Source organism: Lithobates pipiens, unplaced genomic scaffold, assembly GCF_037356315.1.
Source record: "Lithobates pipiens isolate NorthernLeopardFrog02 unplaced genomic scaffold, aLitPip1_a1.2 Scaffold_19, whole genome shotgun sequence".
Lineage (NCBI taxonomy): Eukaryota > Metazoa > Chordata > Amphibia > Anura > Ranidae > Lithobates > Lithobates pipiens.
The window spans coordinates 33,917,766-33,928,490 of NW_027507764.1; the positions used below are offsets into that span (position 1 = coordinate 33,917,766).

The 10,725-nt window shown below is 44.0% G+C and overlaps 1 protein-coding gene across 1 annotated transcript in view; it reads left to right on the top strand.

The window, feature by feature from the left end:
* Positions 1 to 10,082, top strand: part of ARF1 (ARF GTPase 1) — a 21,915-nt gene extending 11,833 nt beyond the window's left edge. Inside the window, exons 2-5 of the mRNA XM_077490603.1 lie at positions 4,828 to 5,032; positions 5,123 to 5,233; positions 6,298 to 6,422; positions 7,140 to 10,082. Of these exons, the coding sequence (XP_077346729.1) occupies positions 4,885 to 5,032; positions 5,123 to 5,233; positions 6,298 to 6,422; positions 7,140 to 7,301 (546 nt within the window). The 5' untranslated portion in view covers positions 4,828 to 4,884 and the 3' untranslated portion in view covers positions 7,302 to 10,082. The remainder of the gene's footprint in view (positions 1 to 4,827; positions 5,033 to 5,122; positions 5,234 to 6,297; positions 6,423 to 7,139) is intronic.
* The last annotated feature ends 643 nt before the right edge of the window (positions 10,083 to 10,725 follow it).

Here is a 10,725-nt window from a genome sequence, read left to right on the forward strand (position 1 = left end):
GGGGCAGCACAGCTGGGGGTATCCTGTGTCTGTGGACCCCCCCAGCGTGATCGCGTCGGGCCGTTCCGCCGGCGGCCGAAAATTTAGGCCGCGGCTTTGAGGCCTTCTGCGGTCCTATGATTCCTTATGGAATCTGGCGCCCTCTTGTGGTCGCCGTTGGTATGACAAATCAGCAATGTTAATGAAGATTCCTCTACATGTATTATATTACCTGCCTTTTCTTCCCTTTATTTAGAACCCCCTAAACATTATATATATTTTTTATTCTAACACCCTAGAGAATAAAATGGTGGTTGTTGCAATACTGTCTGTCACACCGTATTTGTGCAGCGGACTTACAAGCGCACTTTTGTTGGGAAAAATAATTTAGTTAATAAAAAAATAAGACAACAGTAAAGTTAGCCCAATTATTTTTTATATTGTGAAAGATAATGTTACGCTGAGTAAATTGATACCCAACTTGTCACGCTTCAAAATTGCACCCGCTCATGGAATGGCGACAAACTTTTACCCTTTAAAATCTGCATAGGCGACGTTTAAAAAAATTCTACAGGTTGCACGTTTTGAGTTACAGAATAGGTCTGGGGTAGAATTATTGCTCTCGCTCTACCGATCACGGCGCTACCTCCTATGTGTGGTTCGAACACCGATTTTATATGCGGGCAGGACAGGGCGCGTTTAAAAATTATTATTTTTTCTGCTTTATTTTAACTTTTTTTTTTTTTCACTGTTCTTTTAAAAAAAATGTTGTGTCACTTTTATTCTTATTACAAGGAATGTAAAAATCCCTTGTAATAGAAAAAGCATGACAGGTCCTCTTAAATATGAGATCCGGGGTCAGAGAGACCTGACATCTCATATTTACACTAAAATGCAATTGAAAAAAAAATTGTCATTTGAAAAAAATAAATAAAATGTCCCTCTAAGAGCTATGGGCAATGACTTGGAGACGGGGGGGGCGGCAACGGCGCTGCTATCTTCCCCTCACTTGTCTCCATGTCAGGCCAGGGACAGGTCCGGATCGTCGTCACGGACCTGGCTCCTAACTTTTTAAGCTGGCTCCTAGATTCCAAGCAAATTTGTCAACCCCTGGTTTACAATGCTCAGTTATGAATGGGCAGAGGCAGTGATCACTCACTCTGTTCGGAAAAGGAAGGAGCTGGTAAATGTTCTCCATCCTGACAGATCTATGACGGGGGGCTGGAGGAGGATACGGGGAACAGTCAGTGGTGATCGGTGGCGGGTGGGTTACAAGCACTGATTCCCTCCTTCTCTTCTGCCTGTGCATACTGGGTTTAACCACTTCAGCCCCGGACCAATTTTCAGAGGTCTTTTTACAATTTCGCACTGCTTTAACTGGTAATTGCGCGGTCATGCAATGTTGTACCCAAACGAAATTTTTGTCCTTTTCTTCCCACAAATAGAGCTTGGTGGTATTTGATTGCCTCTGCGATTTTTTTTTTTTTTTTTTTTTTTTTTTTTTTTTTTTTTTTTTTTTTTTTTTGCGATATAAATGGAAAAAAACTAAAATTTTGAGAAAAAAAAAGATTTTCTACTTTTGTTATAAGAAAAATCAAATAAACTCAATTTTAGTCATACATTGAGGGCAAAATGTATTCAGCCACATGTCTTTAGTAAAAAATATGTCAAGTGTATATTTATTGGTTTGCGCAAAAGTTATAGCGTCTACAAACTAGAGTACATTTTCTGAAATTTACACAGCTTTTAATTTATGACTGCCTATCTCATTTCTTGAGGTGCTAAAATGGCAGGGCAGTACAAACCCCCCCCCCCCCCAAATGACCCCATTTTGGAAAGTAGACACCCCAAGGAAATTGCTAAGGGGTATGTTGAGCCCATTGAATATTATTATTATTATTTTTTTTTTTCCAAAGTGATTGACACAAAAAAAAAAAGTTGTCACTAAATGATATATTGCTCACACATGCCATAGTTATATGTGGAAGTGCACCTCAAAATATATTCCGCTACTTCTCCTGAGTACGGGGATACCACATATGTGGGACTTTTTGGGAGTCTAGCCGCGTACGGTACCCCGTAAACCAATCACCGCCTTCAGGATTTCTAAGGGTGCAAATTTTTGATTTCACTCCTCACTACCTATCAGTTTCGAAGGCCATAAAATGTCAAAATAGCACAAAACCCCCCCCAAATGACCCCATTTTGGAAAGTAGACACCCCAAGCTATTTACTGAGAGGCATGTTGAGTCCATGAAATATTTTATATTTTGCCACAAGTTGCAGGAATATTACAAAATTTTTTTTTTTTGCACAAAGTTGTCGCTAAATGATATATTGCTCACACATGCTATGGGCATATGTGAAATGACACCCCAAAATAAATTCTGCTGCTTCTCCCGAGTACGGGGATACCACATGTGGGGGACTTTGTGGGAGTCTATCCGCGTACGGGACCCCGAAAACCAAGCACTGCCTTCCGGGTTTAAATATAAAATGCTACCAAAAAAAACTGTTAAGGATTGCAGGGATCAGGCCTGACTCTGCGATCGCTGCAGTTATGTGTTTAGTGTTTTGTAAGTGACAGTGATCGATCGATACTGCACTTGGGTGGGCTGGGCAGAGGGGCAAAACGCAGGTGCCAGCAGGTATCTGGGCTGATCCCGCTAACAATGCATTTTTTTGGAACCCTGAACTGCTGGGGACGCTAGTATAGATCTGATCAGATCAGATATTGATCTGTTCAGATTCTATAGCACTACGGGAGGTGTATGCTTTGCGTGTGGGTGTTAGCGGTACTGGCACTAACCTAGCGCTGCCTGGGGTGACGCAGACCCTGACCCTAAAACCTAATTGATATCACCCGCCGGGTGATCAGGGGGTTAAACCTTTATTGGGTAATAAATGGTGGGTGCCCTGATGCTATAAAAAGCAAACTAACTAACCAGTCACCCGTAACACTTATACGGTGATCAGTGGTGAAAGGGTTAACTAGGGGCAATCAGGGGGTTAAAACCATTATTGGGTAGTATATGGGGGTACCTAGCGCTATAAAAACCTGGCAGTGAACCTAAAACAACTAGCGACACTAATGCAGCGATCAGAAAAATGTTCGCTTAGTAACACTGGCAAAAGGAGGTGAAAGGGTTAACTCTAGGGGCAATCGGGGGGGGGGGGGGGTTAAACCTTTATTGGGGGGTGGTAGGGGGCTACCCTGGACCTAACACTAACTGCCCTGACAGTTTTTACTGTCACAACTGACACTGAATGCAGTGATCAGTAAATAAATGATCACTGCAATCAGTGACACTGACTGGGGGGGGGGGGGGGGTTGTATGCCTGTGTGTGCCTATGTGTTAGTGTAGTGTTTGGTGCAGACTTACTGTGTCCTCTCCTCGTAGTCCAGTCAATAAGACTGCCCCGAGGAGAATGACATCACTTCCTCCTTGCCTGTGTTTACTATACGCAGTGGGAGGAAGCTTCTCATTCGCCAGGAGCGATCAAGAGGGGATGGCCAGAAATCAACGGCCATCCCCTCATCCCATATCACTCCTGCAGCGAAACGGACCGCCGCATCCAGCGGGAAGGGGTCCGATCAGACCCCCCCCCACCCGCTGGAAGGCAAGCACGTACATGTACGTGCTTGTGATGACGTACATTGGCATGCGGCGGTCCTTAAGTGGTTAAGGACCGCCTCCTGTGTATGTGTCATTCTTTTGAAGAGAGATCTCGGTAACGGCAGCAGCTGCTGCCACAACTGAGATATGCTTCCTTTACAGGAGGTGGTCCTGTGTGCGATAACGGTGGTCTCCGCGGTGGGTTCGCCGCAAGATCACCGTTATCGGTGGAGGGAGAGGTGCCACGCCGCTCTACCGCACCCTCTGCCGCTTACTGGAACTATCGGTAGCGGTGGAGGCGACCGGGTCCTTCTGGGTATGGAGACGAGTGAGGCTAAGATGGCCCCATACCATAGGAGGGCGGAAGCGACGTCAAAACGCCACTTCCGCCCATAGCTCTTAAAGGTGTGTGTGTGTATATATATAATTATATAAATTTTTTTTTATTGCATTTAAAGGGGTTGTAAATGTTTTTTCACCTTAATGCATTCTATGCATTAAGGTGAAAAAACATCTCGCACTGCCTGCGCCCCTATCCTTGTAATAGGAATAAAAGTGATCCATGTATTTTTTAAGTGTAAAAATAAGTAAAATAAGAAAAAAAAAAAGTAAATTTTTTTCCAAAAAAAAGTGCACTTGTAAGACCGCTGTGCAAATACGGTGTGAAAAAAAGTATTGCAGTGACCGCCATTTTATTCTCTAGGGTGTTAGAAAAAAATAAAAAATATATAATGTTTGGGGGTTCTAAGTAATTTTCTAGCAAAAAAGACGTATCCGCCAAATCTGAAAAAGAGGCCTGGTCCTTAAGTGGTTAAGCGATGTGCCGGAATTTGATAAAAAAAAATGGGAGAACGCGGCTGTCTGTAGAGAGCACTGTGTTTACCAACTCTTCTGTCTGCCGATCAGCGGTTCCCGGCCTTAAATCATTGGTTGGGACCTGCTGATCGGCATGTGCTGGAACAAATGGCATGACAGCCGAGGCGGTGGGCGAGCACGTACCCCCCCCCCCAAAGTGTCAGATCATATCTGTGATAAGCACAGAAATGGTTAAAGCAGGTTTTGTGTACTGGACCTGTGTTTACGTCAGAACTGATTTTCAACCAATCCTATTCCCATAGAAATGCAGAAGCGGGTTGGAAATATACATCATTTTCAGTTGAATGCAGGAAAGAGCACGCTGTGTGTGTCTTCTAGTTCTAATCTTGACTTTTTTGTTTGTTTTGTTTTTTAGGGGATTTTTTTTTTTTTTTTTTTTCCTTGCCATTCCTGACACTATCACATTTCCAACATGGGGAATATGTTTGCAAACCTCTTCAAGGGCCTTTTCGGCAAGAAAGAGATGCGTATTCTGATGGTGGGGTTGGATGCGGCCGGTAAAACCACTATTTTATACAAGCTGAAGCTAGGAGAAATCGTCACAACCATCCCCACAATAGGTGAGTGTGTGCACCGAGCGCACCATGACTGTAATGTCTGTCATTTACACAGCTGTAATGACTCCGATCATCTTTTGTCTTCCTCCCCAGGTTTTAACGTAGAGACAGTGGAATATAAGAACATCAGTTTTACGGTGTGGGATGTGGGTGGTCAAGACAAGATTCGGCCTCTGTGGCGTCACTACTTCCAGAACACACAAGGTAAGCCAAAGCCCCCAGGCCCCCCCCCCCCCCCCCCTTCCTGACCAGCCAGTGCCGCATTTTTGCGATGCAGCACTGCATTACTTTAACCGCTCAAGGACCGTTTCACGCCGATGTACATCGGCAGAATGGCACAGCTGGGCACAAGCACATACAGGTATGTTGCCCTTTAAGTGCCCAGCCGTGGGTTGCGCGCTCACCGCCGGCGGCGCACTCGCGACCCGGGCCTGAGCTCCGTGGCTGAGGACCCGATCGCCGCCGGGGTCCCGCGATCGGGTCACAGAGCTGAAGAACGAGGAGAGGTAAGTGTAAACAAACCTCTCCCCGTGCTTCCTACTGAGGCTGTCACTGATAGTCTGTTCCCTGTTATAGGGAAAGATGATCAGTGACGTCACATGCCAAGCCACACCCCCTTTACAGTTAAACACACACTTAACCCCTTCACTGCCAGTGACATTTTTACAGTAATCAGTGCCTTTTTAATTGCACTGATTGCTGTATTCATGCCAATGGTCCCAAAAATGTGTCAAAATTGTCCGCCATAATGTCGCAATCACAATAAAAATCGCAGATCACCGCCATTACTAGTAAAAAAAAAAGGCATAAAACTATCCCCTATTTTGTAGACACTAATTTTTGCAATCATTAAACGCTTAGTGCAATATTTTTTTGGGGGGGGGGTGTAGAAGAATACGTATCGGCATAAACTGAGGGGGGAAAAAATGATTTTTTTTATATATATATTTTTGAGGGGGTTAATTAAAGCAAAATTCTGGGCATTGCTACCCTGTTTCCCCGAAAATAAGGCCTAGCGTGATTGTCGGTGATGGCTGCAATATAAGCCCTACCCCCCAAATAAGGCCTACAAGGACTTTAACTAAGGCTTATTTGGGGGGTATGGCTTATATTGCAGCCATCACCGACAATCACGCTAGGTCTTATTTTTGGGGAAACAGGGTAGCAGTATAACCAAACTATTGGTGTGGTGGTTGGTCTGCAGTGTGAATATTTGGGTTTCCCTCCTATTGGTGGATCAGAGTGTTACAGCCTCTCTCTGTATGCAGGTTTAATCTTCGTGGTGGACAGCAACGATCGGGAACGAGTGAACGAAGCACGAGAAGAGTTGATGAGGATGTTGGCGGAAGACGAGCTCAGAGACGCAGTATTGTTGGTGTTCGCTAACAAACAGGTAAATGAGCACAGCCGGGGGGGGGGGGAGGGGGTGCATTGCAAGGGAAGTCGTACATGCAGTCTGGGGAAAAAAAATTTAGTTGAGAGGTCAAATCCATTCAAATTAATTTTTATTTTTACTTTCCACCAGGACCAGCACTGACACCACACCGGTCCTGAGGAGCTGCGGGCTGGAGTTTTTTAGGAGAGGCCGCAGCTTCTTCCTAGTCCACGAGGATTAGGCCGAAGCCTTGAAACTCCAACTCTTAGCTCCTCAGGACCGGCGCGGTGTCCATAAAAAAAAAAAAAAAAAAAAAAAAAAAAACTGAATCGAGTGTGGGGTGTTTTTTCTCCAAAAAAAAATAAAAAATCGCCCAGCTCTAATGCAGTCTGTCCCTCTTATAGATTTCTCTTCTCCTTCCATTCTGTCTTTCAGTTGGACAGAAAGTGAAGTCAACTAAATACACTACTGGCTAGAGTTTAATTTTGTATTTGAGCCGGGGCCAGCAGAAATTAGATCACAAGTTACCCTCCAACTGTGGCCTTGTGAGAAGTAGATCATGGCTGGATTTGCCTGCCTATGCTGCTATACCTGTAGTGAAGTGGAGGAGGGGTGGGCAGAAGGCAGCTAGTGTATGTGTGTGTCTATATATGTATGTGTGCGCAAGCTTTCTTTACAAAGTTCCCCCCCCCCCCCCCCCTAAATCTCACCGTCTTTTCTATCTCCCTTTTTCAGGATCTGCCGAACGCTATGAACGCCGCGGAAATAACAGACAAGCTAGGACTGCACTCCCTTCGCCATAGAAACTGGTACATCCAGGCAACTTGTGCAACTAGCGGAGATGGTCTCTATGAAGGACTGGATTGGCTGTCCAATCAGCTCCGGAACCAGAAATAAAAACCACCAATCATATTTTTATTTTTTTTCTTGGGTTTAATATTTTTTTTGTCCCCATCCTACTTCATGCCTTCCTACTCCCTCCTATTTGCTTCTCTTTAATGTGGCAAACTGGTCAACTTGGCGGTCTTGAGTGCTGGAATCAGTACTTCCCTTTCCCCTCCCCCCGCAGTATGTATCACACCATGCTGTACATGTGGCAATGAAGAGCCTGAACACAGGCGTCTTATTTAATGTAAATAGTTTTTGTTTTTGGGGTTTGTTTTTTATTTTTTTTTTATTTTTTTTCCCAATGAGGCAGTTTCTGGTACTCCTATGCAATATTACAAACTTTTTTTTTTTTTTTCATATCGGATCACCGTCTAGTACTGGAAGGCAGGTCAAATCAGAAGATTTGTGTATGTGATCAAGGCTGCTTAATTTATCATCACCCCTTTTAATTTTTTGAGGGAAAAAAAAAACTTTTTGCCGGTTTACCTCACATGCTGACAGGTGCGTGCGTTAGTCCCTTTCTAACAAGGTGACAGTGTTAAATAATGTTTGTTTGTTTTTTTTTTTTACTGGTCAACGTTTTGGAGACTGCTTTAAAAACCGCAAAAAAAAAAAATGGGAGCTGAAGATTCATATTTTAGGGGTTAAACGTAATGCTATAAATTCCTTTGCATGATGAACAGGTCTGCTTTTAATCGCCGTGCCCCCGGATCTGTCTGCATTTTTGCAGCTTTTGTGCTCGAGTGACGACTTCTTTTTTTTTTTTTTTTTTTTTTTTTTTTTTTGTAGATTTAAAAATTGTACATTTCTAAGCAACCAACCACAAGAGTATACAGAAAGTGAGCAATCCTCCTCCTTTCTTTAAAATTGCACTGGAAATTCAGTTACACAACTTGCGAAATAACATCAGGTCATTGTAGTAATTATTATTTTTTTTTTTTTTCTCAACCGATTTTATACAAAGCGTAGACGGGACACTTGCAGGCCTAGCTGTGCGGAATGTACTGGTATGGAGATTAGGGCATTTGAACCTTCACTTGTTTTACCCCATTCCGCCAGCCCCAGGGCTTCTGTTCGAAAACCAAAAGGTCACGTACAAGTCGCACCCATCCAAAGTTGCAAGACTTTAAAGTCGTACGAGTGTGAATGGAGCGTTCCTGGGACAAAAGGAAAAAAAAAAGGTTTTGGCTGGATGTGAACTCTAACCATGCTAAGCAGAAAAGGTTCTTGTACAAATAGTAAAATTAAAAAGTAAAAAGTGGGACTGCATAAGCACTGCATGGATCAACTTTTGTCTAGGGGTGAGGAAAAAAAGCTCGTACTCGCCCGATCTTTCGTTCTTCCAGAAAATGGCACTCCCTATAGTTTAGTGGTGGATTGTTCCTGGTCCATGGCATGTGTTCTTGGCTCGATATATCGGGAACAGTCCATCATTGGTGCATGGGGGGAGGTTGGACCTGTTCTTGTTCAAGGAGGATCAGGTAAGTGAATCTGCTTTCTCCTCTCCCCTAGACAGCCCCCTTGCATGAGAAAACTTTCCCGGAGTGGGGCTTTAAACCTCTTTTTTTTTTTTTTTATTTTTTTTTTTTTTGTTGTGTTTTTTTTTTTTTTTTTTTGAATTTCGTGGCCTCCTGGATAAGGCTGTCTACCACAGGCTTTGGTACCCATGTGACTGGGAGCTGCCCCTTCATATCTGTCAAGTGTAAAAACCCAAACCGCAGCTTGTTGCATCGTCCAGTGCTCTTGATGACGGCTTAAAGCTTCAGCGGGATGGCGGTGTCCCCCCGAGTGTGACTGTCTCAGGGCCGCACAACTCGTCCCTGGTCCCTATCATTTCTACAACTTTGAGTAACCGATTGCCTAGAACCCCCCCCCCCCCAGTGCTCTTGATGATGGCTTAAAGCTTCAGCGGGATGGTGATGTCCCCCGAGTGTGACTGACTGTCTCAGGGCCCTGGTCCCTATCATTTCTACAACTTAAAGCTTCAGTGGGATGGCGATGTCCCCCCCGAGTGTGACTGTCTCAGGGCCCTGGTCCCTATCATTTCTACAACTTAAAGCTTCAGTGGGATGGCGATGTCCCCCCCCGAGTGTGACTGTCTCAGGGCCCTGGTCCCTATCATTTCTACAACTTAAAGCTTCAGTGGGATGGCGATGTCCCCCCAAGTGTGACTGTCTCAGGGCCGCACAACTCGGCCCTGGTCCCTATCATTTCTACAACTTAAAGCTTCAGTGGGATGGCAATGTCCCCCGAGTGTGACTGTCTCAGGGCCCTGGTCCCTATCATTTCTACAACTTTGAGTAAGCGATTGCCTAGAAACCCCCCCCGAGTGTGACTGTCTCAGGGCACCACAACTCTGCCCTGGTCCCTATCATTTCTACAACTTTGAGTAACCGATTGGATTGCCTAGAAACCCCCTGTCCCCCCCAAATCCCCCCCCCCCCCCATTGCAGTCATTCCATACAAGAACGCAGACATTTTCTCTCCTGTCTGGAATCATTCCCGGCGGCATGCCTCTTGCTGCAAGGCTCAGATTTGCCATTTGAGAACTATAATTTTTTTTTTTTTTTTTTTTTTTTTTTTTTTATTCCTCTTACTTCTGATCAACACTGAAACGCTGGAACTCGGTGGAACGTTAAGGACCTGTGCGAGCCGGTTCATTTAGTGATGTGGAATCTTATTGTTTTCAGTAAACAAAATCGTAATCAAAACTGTTTTGTAAACTTGTTTTTCATTTGGACAAACAAGCACTGTAATTAAAGCTATTAGAATAAAATTCCATCTATTTCACATCCCGTCTCCTGCCTTTTTTGTGTGTTGCTGATGGCATAAAATAAAGACATCTTTTTCTCTGCAGTTCTGGAAAGATGCAGGTTTTCTATTTTGTCCACTGAGGGGGACACTGCTTGATAAATGACCCCTTCCAGCCTGGCCTAATGTAATATAACGGCCGGGTGGAAGCGCCAGTATCCTGGGAGGACATCATATGATGTCCTCTCAGGATCACTGCTGGTATCATGTGAGAGCTGTGGCCGATCGCAGCAGATCACAAGACAATTGTACGCAATAAATGGCTTTGTTGCATGCCATTCATTGTGTACTATTGTGATGAATGCTGTGATTGGCTTCATCTGTACCATGTGATCACTGACCAATCGCAGCCCATCTGTACCATGTGATTGGCTGTGGCCAATCGCAATGGTAAACGCTGAATAGTTTTAATTCAGAAAAAAATGGTGGCTTATAACTGAAATTCAGTTATAAGCAATTGGTGTGTGTAAAAAATAAAATATCATTTTAGTAACCCTGTATTGCTCTGGTCACTGTATGCTAAAATGTAATAAAGAATAATTATTTAAATTGTAATTAAAATATTGCGATATTCCCTGATGGGCATTATTTTCCCTCTCCTAATTGGATAAACTATTTACTC